The 20,652-nt window shown below is 36.2% G+C and overlaps 2 protein-coding genes across 2 annotated transcripts; one reads left to right on the top strand and one right to left on the bottom strand.

Moving 5' to 3' along the window:
- The first annotated feature begins 413 nt into the window (after window positions 1–413).
- LOC309389471 (mitochondrial glutamate carrier 1-like) lies at window positions 414–15,527 on the top strand. Its single transcript, XM_081947890.1, has 9 exons — window positions 414–516; window positions 959–1,084; window positions 1,735–1,790; window positions 9,945–10,035; window positions 10,857–10,975; window positions 11,815–12,016; window positions 12,104–12,258; window positions 12,501–12,576; window positions 13,075–15,527. The coding sequence occupies exons 1-9, from the start codon at window positions 491–493 to the stop codon at window positions 13,232–13,234; spliced, it is 1,011 nt and encodes a 336-aa protein (XP_081804016.1). The 5' UTR covers window positions 414–490; the 3' UTR covers window positions 13,235–15,527.
- Window positions 15,528–16,037: 510 nt separating this feature from the next.
- On the bottom strand, window positions 16,038–20,153 carry TSHB (thyroid stimulating hormone subunit beta; the record flags this gene model as incomplete). Its single annotated transcript, XM_081949215.1, has 3 exons — window positions 20,047–20,153; window positions 17,906–18,074; window positions 16,038–16,268 (listed from the first exon to the last, which is right to left on the bottom strand). Exons 1-3 carry the CDS (start codon window positions 20,127–20,129, stop codon window positions 16,038–16,040), a joined length of 483 nt encoding a protein of 160 aa, XP_081805341.1. The 5' UTR covers window positions 20,130–20,153.
- Window positions 20,154–20,652: the final 499 nt, after the last annotated feature.

Below are 20,652 nucleotides of genomic sequence, written 5' to 3'. Positions count from 1 at the left end.
AATGGATTAACCAAGTTCTAGAGTTTCAAACACAAATGTGGCTTTCATTTAATTAAGGCAGAATACAAGGCAGAAGATTTGTTTCTAAATTAATTTCTGTGTAACTTTTGATTCATCAAAGAGCTATTCTGTATCATTTCATAGGCATTATATAAAAAGTATATTGCAACTTCAGTTGAATCTTCATGGCATAAATTAATCATCTAGATATTAATAATAACTGATGACATCTGATGTAATAGCAGTTGTGAGAGGGTATTCCCATTTGTCATACTGAATTTGAGATGGTTAGGCATATTTGAAATGCCTCTATGCTTGAACAGCCAATGAGATACCTCTGGATTATTTATAGAACAACTAACGGATTTTAAGATATGGGTTCAGTTTGCAGAGTTTAGACAGAATTGTCTCTTCAAAGAACCAACTTCTGATCGGCAGCTTGTATTATTTTTACTGACCAAAGAAAACTTGGAGCATTCTTCCTTTTGAGATGAAAATGGCTGACAAACAGATTAGGTATGTCCCACTCTAGACATCAATATAAACATCAATAGATGTCAAATCAAAGACATAAAATTGGTATATGGTAGCCTAAATTCTGTGTAAAATGCAAGAGGGTGAAAAGTGATGGAAGAAAATAAGATTGAAGCAATTGCAAGATTGGAGGCTGATAGAGTTACCTAGATTTTTTTTTATTGAGATGTTATCTCAAGTTTATAGCAGAAAGAAAAATGTATAGCAAGTCTGAAGCAATGGCAAGGTATTCCACGAGAATTCTGAAATGTAAAAGATGTTATTGCTACTTCCTATTGATTATGCTCTTAAGTAGCAAAACAAAGGACAAAGCAGCTGATTTTGTATAGATAGGAATAGGGAAGGGACAGGTTATGGGAAGAGAGAAGCAGTGATATAATTATAAATTACTGTATATATTTATACTATACTTTTTTCTGTTTAGTTTGCCTGCTAAGCTCATCAATGGAGGAGCTGCTGGGATCATAGGTGTTACTTGTATATTTCCAATTGACTTGGTTAAAACTAGGTTACAGAATCAAAGAAGTGGACAGCAAGTCTACAAAAGCATGTAAGTGACCTTTAGAAAAGCATCTCAAGCCAATAAAACTTGTTTTGAAGAGGATATTTTTCAAAAGCCCTTTTGTCCATTCTTTCTAGGACAGGAAACTTCTTCAATAGCTCGGGATATAATTTAGCTTTTTTGTAACTATAAAAATGATATTACTATGTTTATAAATTGTTCAAATAGCAATTTTTATCATAGAGGATAAAAATGGATGCAGATACTGAGGAATATAAATATACGATTATTAATGGAATGATTCTGTAATTATTATATGTAGTTCAAAGGCTTGAGATGCTCACATAACTAGCATTAGGGTATTCATTGTTGCTAATGCTAATTTCTACTTTATAAGTAATTTTAGCTAGAAATCATTTATGAAAGCAAAAACATTTGATAGAGTACATTGACTTTTGTATTATGTATAAATATGGATAGACATCATTGAAAAGACTAACAGATATTAAAACAATTCCAAATTATGTAAAAGCTTACAAATTGTTTTTACTAATGTTCTGATCAGATTGGACTGGCTAATTCTATGTAAATATGGATAGATATCACTGGAAACAAAAATAGATATTAAAACAATAGTTGGAATTATACCAAACATTGCATATAAAACTTATGAATTGTTTTACTGATGTTCTGATCAGGTTGGATTGTCTAGTGAAAATTTTACGTTCAGAAGGCTATTTTGGCATGTATAGAGGTAAGTATGTTTAGTTATTAATATTAGTATTAATTTTGATGGCTAGTTGTACTTATTTTATTAGTATGCAGTTCTAAATACATTTCTAATGTAGTAAGCTGTTTCCATGACTTCTGGGTAAAAGTGAATAGCATTTTATTATTCAGGGATTAAATACAGAAGCAAAGAAATGCAAAAATAAAAGGTTGCTTTTTAAAAATTTGTCAGTTCTAGAACATAGTGCTGGAGTCCAGTTAAGGGGAAGAACATATGACTGTAAGGTGTCAATTCAGATACTGTAGGAGTAAGGAATCTTGAGGCTGACCAGAAGTTACTGAACTACCAGAAAGCAAGGAAAAGTAGGAATTTTAATTCAGCAATATTTAAATTACTGCCCTTCAGTTGCCTATATACCAGTGACTAGCATTTTCCAAGCATTTGTCTTAATTAATTACTAAGCAGTCAGGATGTACTCACTTTTCAAAGAGTGCTGAAATGGAGAAAGCTGCTCCCACCCACCCACCCGGTCACACTCTGAGGTCTTGGTTTCCTTTCCAATTTGTCTTCATCTCAAAAGGGAGCAATATTTTGGATTGGGTTGATTATGGAGAGGAAGAATAACATGGGGGTTGCTTTGTATGCATTGCAATGACGGTGAAGACATTGAACTTTTTGCACTATGGTTTGTTAAGAGAGTGGAGTGACTAGAGCAGATGTGTCAAACTCACGTCATCAAGGTGGCGTCACATGACATATTGGGACTTTTTTTCCCCTTCACTAAATGGGGCGTGGGCAGCATTTGATGCATCCGGCCCATGGGCTGGGAGTTTGACAGCCCTGGGCTAGAACAAGATCAAAAGGAGCTTGTTTAAGGGACATCCAGAAGAAGAATAGTTTATATGTAATCTTTCATCTCAAGAGAATAAAAATTGGAGAGGCATGATTTCTGTACTATAAAGCAAAGGCAGAGATGGTAGACCATACTTCTGCTGAATTTTTTAAAAAGCTAGCTTTCTTTTAAAATTAGAGACAGAAATTCAGGAACACAGAAAGAAAATTGTTTTTTCTGAACTGGCATGTAATATCTCCCCTGTCAGGGGAAAAAACACCCTGTTGGAGATCGATGGACCGTGGCTGATTCCCTTCCGCATATCTTTTGAGATATTTAGAAAAGAAATAAGTCTTTTAAAAATATTCTAATTAATAAACAAACTTTAATAATAAAATAATAAAAGTAAATGAAAAAACAAAAGTAACTAATTGGTTACATTTTGATAATGAAAGCTACGTTTGCCAAAGTTGGCTGCCGAACAAAGAAGAGAGGAATTTTGGAATGTGTAACGCGTGCGCAATAAATCACTTTCAGATAAGAACCTTTTTTTGTTTTATGACCTGCGCAATAAAGCTTTCTTAGTTTAACTCTTGAGTGTCAATTCAGGCAGTTCAGGCCTAGCAAACTTTTTAACATCGTGACACCCCTTCTTTTGCTAGTCTGGGCTGACATCATCAAATCATCAATTAAGGCACATCTTCTTTCGCAGATATTCGTGTTGATTTGCGGCGAGTGGTTTGTTAAGCATGTCTGCGATCTGATCATGTGTAGAAACATATTGCAATTTAACAAAACTTTGCTTAACTAATTGCTTTGTGTTTTGATAACGAATGTCAATGTGTCTGGACCTAGAACCTGTGAAATGTGACTCAGAAATATAAACAACAGATACATTATCTTCCATCACAGTGATTGGTTGAATCGGACGTGTCCAGATATCTGTGATCAAAGCATCAAACCACGTTAGAGAATTACAAGCATCTGAAACACAAGCATATTCAGCTTCAGTAGATGAACATGAAACAAAACTCTGTTTTCTCACTTGCCAGTAAACAGGACAACCATTTAGGAACATCATGTAACCAGAAGTGCTTTTGCGTGACTTCTTGTCGCTCGCCCAGTCGGCGTCGGCAAAACAAATCAACTTTGGTTGATCAGTGTGTGTTGGTTCTAGCAATAACTTCATGTGCTTAGTGTGTTTCAGGTATTTCAACAACTTCTTAATGCATGACCAATGAAATTGTGTTGCCTTACCTACGTGTCGTGATAAAAGATTAACACTAAGTGCGATGTCAGGTCTGGTCCAACTACTAATGTATAATAGTGAACCAATGACTGAACGATAAAGTGTTTGATCCTCGAACTCAGGACTTGGTTCATGTGTTAAGTTGTGAAAATCTGTTTGCATGGGTGTCTTTGTTGTGCTAGCATCTTTCATGTTGCAATGATGTAGAATGTGGTCAATTTTCTCCTCTTGTGAAAGACTAAACCCCTTCTGTGTCTTTTCAATTTGAACACCTAAATAAGTGCTAATGTGTCCTAAAGATTTTAGTGTGAAGTATCTCTGCAAACTTTTGGCAAAAATCTCACTCATTTTCTTATTTGGACCAATATAAACAATATCATCAACATAAACAAGAATTATCTCATATGCATTGTTAGATCTTTTTGTGAACACGCATTCATCAGTTTCGGACTTAATAAAGCCCATTGAATTTAGTTTGTCAGTAAGACATAAATACCACATTAAACCTGACTGTTTCAGACCATAAAGACTTTTGTTCAGGAACCAGGTATCCCCTTCTTGCTTTCGGAATCCTGGAGGGCTTCTCACGTAGATCTCTTCATCTAGGTCTGCATGTAGATAAGCTGTGTCCACATCAAATTGAAAAACTTCTAAACCAAGAATAGTTGCAGTGGTTAAGGCAATTTTTACACTTTCAGTTCTGACTGTTGGTGAGTAAGTGTTTGTGTAGTCCTCAGGATAACGTTGAGCGAAACCCTGAGCTACAAGTCTGGCTTTGTATAAAGACTCACCATTTGGTTTCTTCTTGATTCTGTAGACCCATCGGGTGCCAATGACTTTCTTATTTGCTGGAGGTTTTGCAGGTGTGAATACATTAAGTTTCTTTAAACTGTCCATTTCATCCTGCATTGCATCATACCATTTGTCTTGTTCTGAATCAGGAAGCTGTTTGATTTGTGTGAATGTCTCTGGAGGAAGAGTAACGTTGCAAATCAAAGGTACTGGTGTTTTTGTCAGTTGCCATGAATAACGTTGTGGAGGGATTCCTTTTGTGGCCCTCTTGGAGCATCTAGGAACAACAGACCAGTCTTCTTCTTCTTCTTCATCATCATCCTCGTCCTCACGTTCGTCGCTAGCATCAGCATCCGCGGGTTGCGAAGACGGAACATCAGGTTGTGAAGAACTGGTAGAAGGAACATCTGCCTGCGAATTATCATCAGGCTGCGTGGCATCTGGAACACCATCTCTAGGAAAATAAACTTCAGGATCATTGGAATGAATCCTGGACCAGTCAATATCTTCCTCAAAATTAGCAGATTGTGAAATGACAATCACATGTTTAGTATCAATGAATTTGTACCATTTTGAATTATCATCAATACCCATAAATCTCAGTCTCTTTGCTACTGTACCTCCCTTTCTCCTTTGACTTAAGGGAGTGTTCACCATAGCATATGAACCAAAAATGTGGAGGTTCTTGAGATCAGGCTTGTAGCCATACAGCATGTAGAAAGGAGTTTGATTGATTACACTGCTCCAAGTACGGTTGACAATGTAATTTGCATATTTGATTGCTTCACCCCAGTATGCGTTACTGAGATTGGCATCTTCTAGAAGACAACGCATCATGGTTTGTAGAACCCCTTGTCTTCTTTCTACGACTCCGTTATGAGCCGGTGTATATGGAGCAGATGTCTGATGAAGAATTCCATTCTTACGCATCCAGTCCTGGAAACGCTGAGACATGAATTCTGCACCACGGTCACTCTGGATTCTAGCGATGCGAACTTGGTATTGTGTAGAAACAAACGCTGCAAAGTCTTTAAAGATCTGAAAGGTCTCAGATTTCTCTCTCATAGGATATACAAATCCATATCTAGAATGATTATCTACAATTGTTAAAAAAATACTTTCTGCCACCAAGTGTTGGTGGGAAAGGACCCACTATGTCAGTGTGTACCAAATCAAAAATGCGTGTTGACCGGCGTGTAGCGTGTTTGGGAATTGCAGCCGCCTTGGATTTAGCCTTTTTGCAAACCGCACAATCCAAAAACACCTTACACCCCTTTAGATCCAAACCTTTTGCGAACTCCGGCATCTTTCTAAGAACACGGAAACTGGCATGCCCCAATCTTCTGTGCCACTTGTGAATACACCTGGAATGCAAAGGTTTACCAGTTAGTGAATTCTCAACATTAACAGTTTCATGAGGACCCTCAGGCTTACTCTGAGCAATCTGTTTCTGTTTTCTTTGTTTGTTGGCTTTAGGAGCCTTTGGCACAGTAACGCTTTCTCTCTCTGGGACAACTCTCTCTGGGTCTGCGTTGTGCCTTTTTGGAGTTTGCATACTTGCCTGTGCTTGCCCTTTAGGCTTTGGCTTTAAGTAATAAACACCACCAATCAGCATGGTTTCAGCAACAATATCACCATCTTTAACTAAGTAACTTGCTTTTTCGAGGTGGTGAACCTGGAACTTTAACTCTCTAGACAAGTGACTTTGACTAAGCAAATTACTGGTTGCTGAAGGTATGTAATAAACATCAGGGATGTGTGTATCGAGCTCTTCAATGTAAACAGTTCCTTTTCCCATAACCTTGCAAGTGTGGTTGGTGAAGGAATACAGTTCTCGATACTCGGGCTCTGGTTCGCCCATCTCTGTGAAAAGTTCCCTTCTGTGGGTAACGTGCACAGCTGCTCCACTATCTAAAGTCCACAAAAGACGTCTGTCGAACTTTGGATCAGGTTGTGGAACGTTGGTTATGGCCAGTGTTGCAAGCGGAGCTTGTGGATCACGCCTTGGACCACGACGACCTTGTCTTCCGCCTCTACCTCTGCCTCTGGAATCTGTTCCTCTGGGCTGGTACGTGGCGGGAGCTGGAACTCGTTGGGGACAATCCCGGGTGTCATGTCCCACACGGTCGCAGGTGTAGCATTTTGGCATCCTTGGAGCGTAGCCTCTTCCTCGGAAGGGACGTCTGGCTGGAGCCTTTGAGGCTGGAGGCCGTTGCAGATGTGGGGTAGCTAACCTGATAGCTTCGTCTTCCACTAAAAGTCTGCAAACGTGGTTAACTGTGCGTTGAGCAATAGGCACGTAGTTAATCTTTGCAACAGCATCTTTCCATTCATAATTCAATGAGTTAATGATGATGCTAATCATTTGGATATCATCGATTACATGGCCATTTTGTCTCAATTCACTTCTCATTCTTTTCAGTTTGGTCAAATGTCCACCAATTCGTTCACCAGGTTTCAACTTCGAACCATGGAACTCAGACATAAGCAAACATGAAGATTCAATTGAAACGGGCCTGTAGCAATCTTCCAAAATAGCCCATATTTCTTGGGCAGTTGCATCAGGTGGAAAGATACCTTGGATCTCAATTTCCATTGACATGAGTAAAGTCGTGATTGCTCTGTTTTCGAGGTTTCTTATTGCAGGTGTCCAGGGTTGACGGGGAGGATCAAAAACCATGGAATATGTGCCTTCTCTTCGAAGCAAGAGCGCAATTTCGCTGACCCAGGCTTTATAATTCTCTCCTGACTCCTTTAATTTGGACTCACCAGTCAAGGGGGTGACTGTGAATACCTGCTGAGGAATGTGCATCGGAACAATTTGTTGCGCAGGTTGCAAAGCTGGTTGCTGAACCAGGGGATGCTGGGGTTGCATCATTGGCCTTTGCGTGGCAACATCAAATTGGCTTCCTCGAATTCGCCTTTGGCTTTGCCTTTTTCCATCTAGGGAGAATTCCACACCGCCAGGGGGTGTTGAAGACTTAACCTTTGAGGGCAAAGTTTGGGCTTCTGTAAAACTCATAGCTAATTCTTTAAACCTCATCATCTTTTGCTGTAATGATTTTTCTCCGCCAGCAGATGGCAGTGCAGCTTCACTTCTTGGCTGCAGCCCTCTATACATGGCCGGAAGTTCAATTGACTCAAAGGGACCACGTGACCTCGGTGACGTGTACATGTCTCTTTGTTCTAATTGACCAGTGAACTCTGTGGGGTGTGTCTTAGGCTGTTGTTTTGAAGAAGACAAGATGGCGTCCTCAGACATTTTGGGAGTGGGGGAGCTTCTCCTACTTCGCTTTATTTCGTTAAAACACACTCTCGCCTCCCTAACATATTTTTCAAAACGTTCTAATCGATCAAGATAGCTTTGCATTTCTTGCTCACCATCTGGGGGAATTTCATAAACTTTGCTTTCTGCGTGGGAGGATTTTTCCTCTGCCGGCAGTTGCCGTTTAGACTTTTGCCGTTCATTAATTGTATCTTGATAATGAGGGACATTTACTGACCTCAGTCCGTAGATCTTGCCTTCTGTAACTCCTTCCCCCATTTCTGGCTCGGCACCTGAAGAATCTTGCTCCTCTGTGTCTGAGGGAATGGATTCTTTCAAGTGCTTTCCATGTCCGTGTTTTTTTTTTTTTCTTCGACATTGCTAATTAGGCTTAGTCGGTTATCTTTAGATAGCATGAAGGGAAAATACAGCCATAAATTGTAGCCATCTCAGCTTGTATCATCAAAAGCCAAAACTCTGCTACCAAGGTGTCAGGGGAAAAAACACCCTGTTGGAGATCGATGGACCGTGGCTGATTCCCTTCCGCATATCTTTTGAGATATTTAGAAAAGAAATAAGTCTTTTAAAAATATTCTAATTAATAAACAAACTTTAATAATAAAATAATAAAAGTAAATGAAAAAACAAAAGTAACTAATTGGTTACATTTTGATAATGAAAGCTACGTTTGCCAAAGTTGGCTGCCGAACAAAGAAGAGAGGAATTTTGGAATGTGTAACGCGTGCGCAATAAATCACTTTCAGATAAGAACCTTTTTTTGTTTTATGACCTGCGCAATAAAGCTTTCTTAGTTTAACTCTTGAGTGTCAATTCAGGCAGTTCAGGCCTAGCAAACTTTTTAACATCGTGACATCCCCAATAACTCTAATAAGCATTATCTCCAGAAGCCATGGAAAGTCCAGGAAAAAGGAGGAGGGAACTTTGGTTTCAGCATTCAGGTGGTTTTTAAGTAATGAATACATGTTTTAGGCAGAACCTATTTTAAATTTACATTTTCTGGCCATATCAGAGTTTAATCTTCTTTATATTGTACATCCATACAAGTGGTATGATTGTATAGTATTCAGTTCCTTTGTGCATAAATATGAATACATAAATGTTATACATGAACATTTTTTTTCAAATCTCTCAAAATGATATTTTTTCCCTGAGGATGGTTTTGATAAAATTTAGAGTGCAACAATTATAACAAATTATTGCAATCTTGTGGTTTTGGGTTTTCAATTCAGACAAATTCCAAATTGCTGAATACTATAAATTGAGCAATTACATAATTCAGATTCTGCATCAATGCATAATTGCATATTAAAGCTTAAAATTAAAAAGTGATGTTTATTTTTTTCCTTTTCTTTTTAAATAATTAAGTAATTTTTATTCAACTCTTGTGAGGTTAATCTAACTCTAATTTCTATCTCTCCATCTTTGGGAGATTCCCCCAGCTCAGGCTTATGACCCAGTTTGTATCCTTCTCTTGCAACACATATAGACATAAAAGATGATAAATAATGGTGGGAAGAGAGAAAACATTTTAATGCATCTATGTGACTGTCCCCAAGAGACATTGTTTTCTTTTTTGTGGGCTATTTAAGTTACTTGATTATGTTTTAATTAAAGTTTGTAGTAAAAGTTACAATAAACTACTAAACATTCCTGAAACCAAATATATTTCATGGAACTATATTAATGATATTTTTGGAATTTCATTTCATTAAATATTTAAGCTACTTTTTAAATTATCTTATCAAATTTATGGCATTCTTTAGAACATGAAGAAGAATCACTAATTTAAAATACAGTGAATGAATATATTTCCAATGAATATTGAATGTTCTTTAATTCTTTTCTGCAATCATTACCTTCCTTTTCTTAATCTAATTCTAATTTTCTTTTCTTTTTAACAACAAGAACTCAACTTTGCACCAAACTGGTGTGGAATTTTTTTTAATAGAGTAATGTTAATTATCAACTGAAGAATACAATCACTTTATATCCATTAAATATAAGTATGTTTATTTATAGGTGCAGCGGTGAACTTGACCCTTGTAACACCTGAGAAGGCTATAAAACTGGCTGCTAATGACTATTTTAGACACCTTCTTGCCAAGGAAGGGTATGTTATTTCAGATACTAGAGTATCACTTGTATCTTACATCCATTAAACACTATGTTCATAGCTGAGCCGAGATTTTTAAACTAGTTTCAAGTTCTATATTTTTATAGTGCATGTTTAATATTTTTTAACATATACTTTCCTGGAATTCTTTTTTTTTAATCAAGCCATATTTTAAAAATAAATAATAACAATCATGTAATAACTAATTTAATTATTCTATAAATGCCACCAATAGGATTAGTTGTACTGTTTGAAAGGGGTAAACAAAAATATATTTTGAAACAAGATACTGCAAGCAGAAAGTAAATGGAAGTAAAAGAGGAAAGGGAAAATGTTGTACTTCTGCCCTATATAATAGGAAAGCAGTTCTTTGGGATTTGCCAAAGTTAATTAAAAATTGTTGGAAATGCTACCATTCTATAGGGGCATTGCTATTCACAGACAAGTGAGAGGACATTTTCACATTTTTGACAGAAGCCCCAGTTTTATCCTCATGTTCCTTTTGGATACAGAAACAGTAAAGAAGTCACAAAATAGACAGGAAAAGTGTACAGTGAGCACAGAAAGATAGGGTCATCCTCTTAGTAGGGACAGCTAGAGAGACAAATGGAACCAACATACAAGGTGAAGTAAGTAAAGGGTGAAGTATTATTCATTTTTTTAAATTCTTTTGTCAAAAAAAAATCTGTTCCTTCGGAGAAAATCTGTGTATCTCCATTACACAGCCTATTCCCACTGCTGGAACTCCATATAGTGATATTCAAATGAATGTAAAGTAATATGTTTGACAAATCTTCTTATTCTTTTTTTCCTTTCAGGGTAGGTCTGTCTTTATCAAAAGAGATGCTAGCAGGCTGCGGTGCTGGAGTTTGTCAGGTCATTATCACCACTCCTATGGAGATGCTAAAAATCCAGCTGCAGGACGCAGGGAGACTAGGTAATGTTGCCTTGGCTCTCTCTCTTCATATATTACATCTTTGAGAAATAAATTAATCTTCTTACTATGTGGGATTTCACTGTAAAACTCTTACATATTACACCATTTTATCTTGGAAGATAAAAATACGTTCTGTACCCATCTCTCAAATTCATTGTTTCAGCTGTATGGAAACTATAATCTGTGTCATGGTAGCTACAGTCCCACAACACAACCCAGAATACTATAAAATAGTGAACCAAGTGGCAGGATAGTATTAGGAAATGTAGAAAACCTGCAGTGCCTTTTGTATGGTTGGAGACAATAGAAAATATAGTCAAGACACAAAAGACAAGATAAAATGAATTAATAAAGAATTAATAAACTGATCACTCCTGGAGAAAAAATCAAGTGGTTACTAAGAGTTCATACTGACTTGATGAAGTATAATCAAAACAATCACATAGATCAAAGTTTTCTTTGTCAAAAGCAAATCCTTTGTCATAATTGCAATCTAAAATCACAAAATTGTTATAATTGGAAAAGGGACTGCATACACTGAACCCCATCCTGTCAGTTACATTCTCTTCTTTAAGTCTATTGGAGGAAGATTTGAAAAAGGGAGTATGGAATTTGAAATTCTACTGATCATATACAGATCATAATGATATATGAACCAAAATATGTTTATCAAAGTTTTATTCCTCTGCTGTGAGTAAATTAGGGATTGTTCTAAAACAGCATTCAGACTCATAATTACAAGTAGTTAAATAGATTCTAAGGATTCTAATACTCAGATTTAAGTTCAAGTGAGATTTTTCAAAATAACAAGTCTTATGTATTTTCTATTATCATTTCAGCATCTCAGCAAATTGTGAGCCAAGTTTCTTGTTCCACTTCTGGATGCAATCTTGTAACCGTTAACCCTATCCTGACTAGAGCATACAATGTAGGACCTGTGGTTATCCCAAGGAAGATATCTGCTACCCAAATAGCAACTGAGCTTCTACAAACTCATGGCATCAAAGGACTCTATAAGGGTCTCGGAGCCACTTTATTGAGGTAATGATTTTATGTTTTCCTAAGCTTTTTTCAATCTCAGAGTAGTTTTCTGCATTGCTTGAAAAAGGAATACATTTTGTCTTTCAGGGATGTTCCATTCTCTGTCATCTATTTCCCACTGTTTGCCCATTTGAATAGAGTTGGACAAGATTCATTGGAAGGGAGAACAAGCTTCTTTCACTCTTTTCTTGCTGGGTGCATAGCTGGCTCAGTGGCAGCTGTATCTGTGAACCCCTGCGATGGTAAGAATGACTCTACGTTTGTCTCTGGGCTACTTTGTCATGGGGACATGTTAGAAAAGGTTTTTCCTTGAAGATAACCTATGAAAGCTAATTTATATTTTTATCTGTTAAGGGTTTCTTATATAGGAAACACTATTGCTTTCATAATACAATAATAGTTTTGTGGAATGGATATATTTTGAACTATCCCTTACTCAAGTGATTAATTGACCAACATATATCTCTTTAACACTTTTTTCCAGTAATAAAGACTCGTCTTCAGTCAATGGGCAAAGGACGAAATGAGGAGAATTATAGTGGCATTATAGATTGTGCAAGGTAAAGCCTACAAAACAGTTTACATATTTGTCAGACCATTTGAACTGATTTTTTTAGTTTCCCTTAACTTACCCTGACACCTCTGTAGGTACAAATCTTGTTAAAGTAATAAGTAACCCCTAGTGCACAGTTATAACATGTAGAAGCCACTTTTATGTGATTGAGTCCAGGCTACCTTGTGATGTCACACAGTCTATTCATGTGGAATATTACAATTCAGAACTAGTTTTCCGTATTAGTTATCCACAAAAGAATGAACATTTGAATTGGCTTATAAAAATGCTGGAATCATACTACTTCTTGGTATGATACCACTCTTTGGTAAAACTTGTTTTTGTACAATGAGATACATATTGGTAAAGTCTTGATAAGAAATCTAGAGAAATTTTGTTGGTAAATATTTAACATGTGCTGAAATACGTTTAGATAATATACTGCTGAATGTTTTAACTAGTTAGGTCTTATTTGCTTTTTTTGTTTATTTGTTTGTTTCCACAGGAAGATTTGGATGAAAGAAGGTCCTTCAGCCTTTTTAAAGGGTGCTAGCTGCAGAGCGCTTGTCATTGCACCTCTCTTTGGCATAGCTCAAGTAGTTTATTTCATTGGGTTTGGAGAATTTTTCATAAATCTATGCCAGAATGGAAAACTGTCCCCCTAGACTTTTATTCATTGAATCTCCTGGAATATAATCACAAGAACCCAACTATCAAGAAACAATAGCAGCTCAGTCTATTGACGACTGGGTGGTTTTTTTCTTATTATTAAGCATGAAAAAGACAAAGCCGCTATAGAGACACCAGTCATAAAACACCATCCAAACTGGGGCACGTCTGAGTTTAGGAAACAAGAATTCCAAGAGTGGAATGAGACTAACTACTTTGAATAAGTGGAAGGCTGAAGGAATATCTAGGGAAATGTTCTGTATATATGAATAGAACAAGAAAAGAAAGAACTATCTGTGGGGCCAAATCTTTGCTGAAATGTTGAAAAGTGAATTAGACATTTAGTTTTTCTTGGGGTTCCATAGATGCTGTTAATCTAACCCGCTTGCTGTCTTTCCAGCTGTATGTCTGCTAGGTCTCACTCACTTAATTGGGAACAAAGGTGTATGAATTTTTATAGATTGTGTTTTTACCTTTACCTACGCTAAAGAACTTGATTCCTTAATACAAAATAACTTAATCCAAATATTACGAGCAAAGTAGACTAGTTTCTTAAATTTATTATTTTAAAAGTTATAAGCCATTAATAAAAAATGGAAAATTTGCCATTTAGAATCAAATACGGTATAATTCAAGACTTCAGGGAAGAAATGGTGAACCAAAGGTAGCTCCACTGAGAGAAAGCCAATCATTGCTGTGGAATAAAGGGCCCCTTGAGCGGACCAGTTGTTCATAATTCCTTTTTGGACAAGGAGGACTTGGGATCATCCACAAGTGCTCCAGACAGTTGATCCTTGTGAGGATACAGCAAGAGCATTATCTGGAAAGTTTTCAGGTCAGAGATATGCGGAAACACCATCCTAGCCCAAACAGCAGTAGACTCTTTTATGGACACAAGGCTTGAAAAATTTGTTTTTTAATCACTTGAAATTTCTTGTCATCTGCTTTTCAGCTATTCGAAACCTTTGGAACAATATGTTTTATAGCACAAGGTGAATGTCCTTAAATCCTTAGTGAAAGAAGGTTTAAATACAAGTTATTAAGGACTTTTAAAAATTCTTTTTTGGGGGGAAGTAATCAGCGAAAAGATGATTAGAATGTTCTTTTTTGAAAATTACAAACATACTAAGGATCCAGATGGATTTCAAATAAAATTTTGAAATAAGAATCCTTCTCATGGAAAAATGTTGCTATCTTAAATTCTTTTTATAAAATGATAGGATTTTGAAAGTTTTACGCTAGAAGGAACTAAATATTACAATTAAAGAGTATGCTTAAATTTTACTTACTAATACAGAATGGAGCAAAATATTTTCGCATTGGTCATGTTAAATGATATTTGTGAATAATATACCCAGAAGTTTAAATTTAGAGGTGCTTGTATTACAGATAGACTGTGTTTAAAAAATGTAAGAGGAACAAGTTTTACTGGAAGAGACTAAGACTGATTTGAAACTATAAGAATGATGTGGAAAAAGATGTACCCTAGATATACAAATGAAACCAGCTGTTGTCTTTACAACTAAAGGAGATATACAAATAATGATGTCGATAACCTTTCTATCCTATTGGATTTACAAAAGAGGATTGTTACAGTTTTGAAGTCTTGTGAGAAGGGCAAGAAAAAATGAGTCTAGAACACTCTCAATGGATTAAAGAGCAAGATTGTTAAAAGTAAAAGGAAGGAATATAAAATTGATTTATTTCATCAAGTTTAAAACAGATACATATGTTATCTTGGGTAACCCTTAATGGACATGTTGATCAGGAGGGAAAGATGAAGTTTTAAGAAATTGTTTATAGATAAGAGATGAGATACGGGAAGAAGAGATCATTTATTTCATTTTACGAGAAGGTAATAAGTTACAAAAAAATGCTATATATGTGATGGAGGAAATCATTTCTTTTTTTTTTCTATTTTTCTATTCATTTTCTTTTTTTAGTTTGTATTACTGCATTCGTGTTAATCTTTTTAATTATATTTAATAAAATTACTATAAAGAAGAACCAAATATAACTTAACTGGAAGCAGAAAATGTTTCCTGACTATATTGTTGATTGTACAATAAACTGCTAAGCATTTTTTTCTTAACAAACTTTTTACATTTTAGATGTTATAGATCATTATTATTTTTGTACATTATCACTGAGCTTGTCTGAGAAAGCACAAGAATGTGGAGATGTCATTTTTTCTAAAGAACTATATGTAGATTTCAGGACATTATGTGCCTTGCACCAAGGACAGTACAAACACTATTATATTCCTGCACTTAATCTATTACAATAAAAAAGTTCAAACCAGTGCAACAACAAACTATGTATATGCATTTTGGTCTTCTGAGGATTGCACTGAAGCTTTCTGCAGCATGCTAAGGATTATATTTCAAATGGACAGGGTTGTTTTATATTTAAAGATTTTAGTGGACTTTATTTTAAAATTTTATTTAAATATTAAGTTCTTGGTCACTGAAGATAGACACAGTAGGAAAAGTTTAACTCTAGTTTTTCCAGTCAGAAAGCAGAACTTAAGACTTCATTTCATGGAGTCTTTGCTCTGACTTTAGTAAAGAAAAAGGGGTGGTTTTTATTCTTGACACATTTTTTGCTGTGAAACCTCAGAAAAATGAAAGTCACAAAAATGAGCAGCCTATTGCATTTTAGTATTCTGTCTTTGAATAAATGGACAGATCAAACTCATGGATATGCTACCCAATTTATTTATTTTAGCTGTTGCTGCTCCTTAGCTGTTGCTGTGCGTGAAAGATACAGAGAACCAAGACCTCAAGAGTTATGTTGCTTCTAGAACATTGCACAATAACCAACACCACTTGCCTCTTGCACACAGTCACTGTAATCAGTGTCGCATTTCCCACATTTGCAACTCACTGCCACAGGATAAGAATAGTAAGAGACAGCATGGTGTTGACAGCCAGGTATCATCACGGTCCTGTACACCAGTTCCTTGTATGTACACACATCCTGGGATAGGGCAGTCGGCCTCCTGGGCAGTAGCTTCTTAATATTTCTGTCCTGTAACAAAATGTCAATGGTTATTCTGCATTCCTAATAGGCTTTGTTTAAAATTAGCCTGATAAAGTTGGATTCTGATCCACTGCTTTTCGTAATCACTATGCAACTGAAATTAGAAGGATCCTTTCATCATTATGGGAGCTTTTCAAACTAAAAGCTAAGCAGTTAAAACTGATCCTGTATAAACGATTATGAATGTGCTTAGAATGAGCACTTTGCTTGGAAAGACAGTTGCTCAGAGGTAGCACCTACTGGGCGTGCAGAAATCCCAAGTTCCATCTTTGGAGAAGACTTGGGAAGATCAACTGCAGAAACTGGAGAACTTGACTATCAGACCAATGTGATTGAGCACAAATGGGCTGTAAAAGGAAAGGAAATGCCAGGTCTTTTAATTAGACTTATCTCAAAAATCTAAATTTCAAGGGATTCTACTACAGAACCATTAATTAAGTTATTTAGTCATTGTTACTTCATTACTCATTGTGGCTTACTATTTAAAAAAGTAAGAACCATTTAAAAATAAAGCAGATCATAAGGGTCCAGAAGATATGCTCTATAAACAGTAAAATATCCTACAGGGCTCAATCACTTCTTTACAGCAGGCCCTGGGGAAAAAGTTACATTTTCAGTGACTTTCAGAACATCTTCAAACAGGAATCCACACAGAACTCTGGAGGGGCATGCTGTTTCAGAGGACAATCTATCTAGACTTTCTTCCAGATAGATTACATTACTTTATCAAACACACCTGAAGTGCATTCACTGTGCTGGACCTCACGGGATAGATAGCAACTATCAGAGATAATCAGTTACTCAAACATATGTTTTGATTTTTTTATTGGAATAATCTGTTCTAGTATTTCTACAATTTGCAAACTAATATCCCAATTAATTAGGATAAGAAGGAATGGCTTTTGATGTAGTCTGTCTCCCAGAGGAAGAGAGGAAGGAATTTTGGAAGTGTTGGAGAAGGTCAACAATATATTGAAAGGAGCACAGTTCTCTAATAATAGCTTAAACATCTGGAAAGATTGAAATCCTGGTGTATTCTGCATATTGACCACTTTTTAAGACACAACTTGAGAAAATAAGGAACAATCATACTTGGAGGGAAATGCAATGTTAAAAGAAATTTCAAATTATTTTTTCTTATTAAAAAATATTCTTGTAAATTTCTTCCCACTATTTATCCTCTTAAAGGAGGAATGAAAAACTCAGTGGCCAGCTTTGTGTGTCATGTCTAGGATTCTATTCTACATGTGAGTGCTAAGTCTTAAGACACCCAGTTTAGTATGCCACCTTTCCCCCAAATTTAAAAACAATGCAGGGAAAAAAATCAAAGTTTGAGGTGCAATGTCATTAATGGGAGAGGCATAAAGCACATGCCAGTAGATCACATACAGCCATTTGCATGTGGAAAATCCCTAAAACTCTGGGGTTAGCATAAATAAATGAAATACGAAAAAACAGTTTATGATTTCTAAAGTGCAGTACATGATTCCATTCATATTCTGTTAGTACTTCATCTACTGCAGCTCCAATCAGCCCCAAACCCCAAATATTCACACTCACATATATGCTCAAGAAGGATTATAAGGAGAGACTCAGAAATATCTTAGAAGCCCATATCCACTTACCCAGGTCATGCAGAATCCTTCACAGATGGTGGTGTTGATAGCTAAGCAGTAGCCACATTCTCTCTTCTCCACATGGATGACATAATCAACAGGGATACAAAGAGCCAGACTTTGCCCCAAAGTCAAGGCAAAGACTAGGGGCACAGAGATGGAAAGGACAGGATTCATGCTGGATATAAAGATAAATCCAAATGAAATATCACTAGAATAGGTCTAACAGGAACAGAAATCAGGCTCCTATCAACACCCATTAGATATTTCCTGTCTCTATTCCCCGAGTTCTAGAAATCAAGAGCAATTAATCTCATGCTAAATTGAAAGAAGGCATGTTGAGATAATTCCCTACTTAAGCACCATACATTGCATAGATAAGAAATATGCCAGGGTTTTTCGTCCCCTAAGTGGCTTTCTAGCTTTCTCTAATATGAATGTAGAGGCAGTCTCCACATTAGAGTTGTCTTCCTTTTTCATCTTGATTTTATCACCAGGATTCTGTACTTGTAAGGCTCAAAATAATGTAACTAGATCTGAAAATGGATATATGCAAAATATTCACAGCTAATAATTAGAACATTTCCATATTCCCAGATATTTGCACACATGGATGCCTTCACACAACACACAAAACCACACACACACACATTATTTTTTTTACCCAAAAGCAGACCGGCTTTTTTACTATTTCCCCCTTGTTGTAATATTACTGATGCTGTAACATTGCTGCTTTGACACTACTGTATAATAATCAAACATGAGCACAGATCTGCACTGTAGTTCTTACCTTCAACTCCAACTCCATAGAAACTTTGCTCACAACAAAGAACTGATAGTTCATCTTCATGCAACAAAGGAACAAATATATATTTAACACAAAGGAAAGGGGATGGAAGTTTTGCATGGAATGGGAATGTAAGCGAAGAATATTTCATTCAGCTTTGGCAGATATCAAAAAGATGCCCACCGGGATATATAAGATTTTAATTGAACATGGGCTTCTAGGGTTGAGACAATTCATTGATTTAACAGGCCATTGAATCAAATCCAACATTATTTTTTAAAATGTGGAGAAAATAGCAGCTTGACAACCCATCAAAATATACCAATACAGGGCAGCAACCAGCCTTTGGAAGAAGGGGTAATGTCAGGAATGGCAGCCTACTGCTAGGACAGAAGGAAGCACTGGAAACCATCAGCTCTGAAAACAGCAATTTTGAATTAAAGTTGGAAAACTTGGATGCAGTATGCAACGGGTTGGAAGTAGAAGCAGGATGATGCCATCAGATTCTGTAATTAGGGAGTGCTGAGTGGCTCAGACTAGCAATGGGCCAAGCAAAAAGAATCTGTCCCAACTCTTTTCCAGCACTTCCAATATTGGAAGACAGCAATATTTTCTTCTCTTATTCTTCTCTTTATTCTGTTATTCTCTCTATTCTATCTCTAATATTTTTAAAGAAAAATGGTCCTTGCAACAGGTGACTTCCTAATGTTAGATTTCATACTAAGCTGATTTCTGGTGACCGTTGTCTAATTTGTCAATGTTCTTAATGTGTGACACCTGAATAATTAGTGCTCTAATTTCAGCTTCACAAGCACACATATCCCCCAACTGTTGCCAAATGATGTCAAGCTCAGGCAATTGTTTATTCAACGTGACAAATATTTATGTCACATGCAGGCATTCATATTCATTTATATTGAATTTCATCTCGTTGTTCAAATGTACTGAAATGGTTTCAGATTTTGATTATATCTTCTGTGCTGTTATACTTTCCACACACAACTTGCTTCATTCAAACATTATATCCTAGAATTGGTAAACGAGTAAAGCCATTGACAGAGAAAAAAGCTTGGTTAATGACAGATCAAATGCTGATGAATGACGTAAATCAAGAACTGACGGCATAGAGAATGTTTTTTGTTAAAAATCTTTCCTCACAACAAACAGAATCCTGCTTAGGAAAATGTTTTTGAAGGATAATCATGTTATTTTACTGCCAAAATACACCTATCTTGTGGCACCTCAAAAACAGTATGTATTGTAAGCTTGTAATGTTGAACACTACATGTTCCTGTCTACAAATGTACAGTAATTTTTTTTTCCAGATTCACATGCAGAGGCGCATAAAGCCAGAGATACATACCTATCAACTCTGCTGGGCTGTCCAATCTCAGAACACCACAGAAAAGGAGAATCAGTTTCTTGGCTGCACAGTCTGTTCTTCATGCAGTCATCCTATGTACCTTTGAGTTTGCTTCTGAGAAAATGCACAGTTCAGGCGCTGGGTGCATTTTATATTCTCCAGGTTAATTCCTGGCTGATCTACTGTTTATATAATTGCATTAATTGCTCCTTCTAATCTCAGTAACATCTCCTGCAGGAATCATACAGGATTAATTCCAAGGAAATGGAATTGGAAGTAGTGGAGTTAAAATATCTCTGCCTGGCAACTGAATTGTAGTTAATATTCATTACTTTAAAATTAATTATTTATTCTCCATAAAACAAAAATACATATTTCTGAGTCTGTACATGCTAGTATTGGGATTGAAGTATTTTGCCATTCCCAACTTTCATGCAAAGATTTTATTGTATGTTATCTAGTTTGAGTAATGAAACGTCTGTAAGAAAACAAGCAAGTTCAGAGAGCACCAAGAACCCCTCAGATCAACCCTGAGCTAGAAATATTCTCCTTTATTAGTAGTTCATTGTACAGCTGAGCTTACACAATTTGGCTGATCAACTGCAG

The sequence above is a fragment of the Natrix helvetica genome (assembly GCF_964273705.1).
Source record: "Natrix helvetica genome assembly, chromosome: 3".
Lineage (NCBI taxonomy): Eukaryota > Metazoa > Chordata > Lepidosauria > Squamata > Natricidae > Natrix > Natrix helvetica.
The sequence above is the reverse complement of the archived record's forward strand: the minus strand, read 5'-3'. Positions and strand labels throughout refer to the sequence as shown.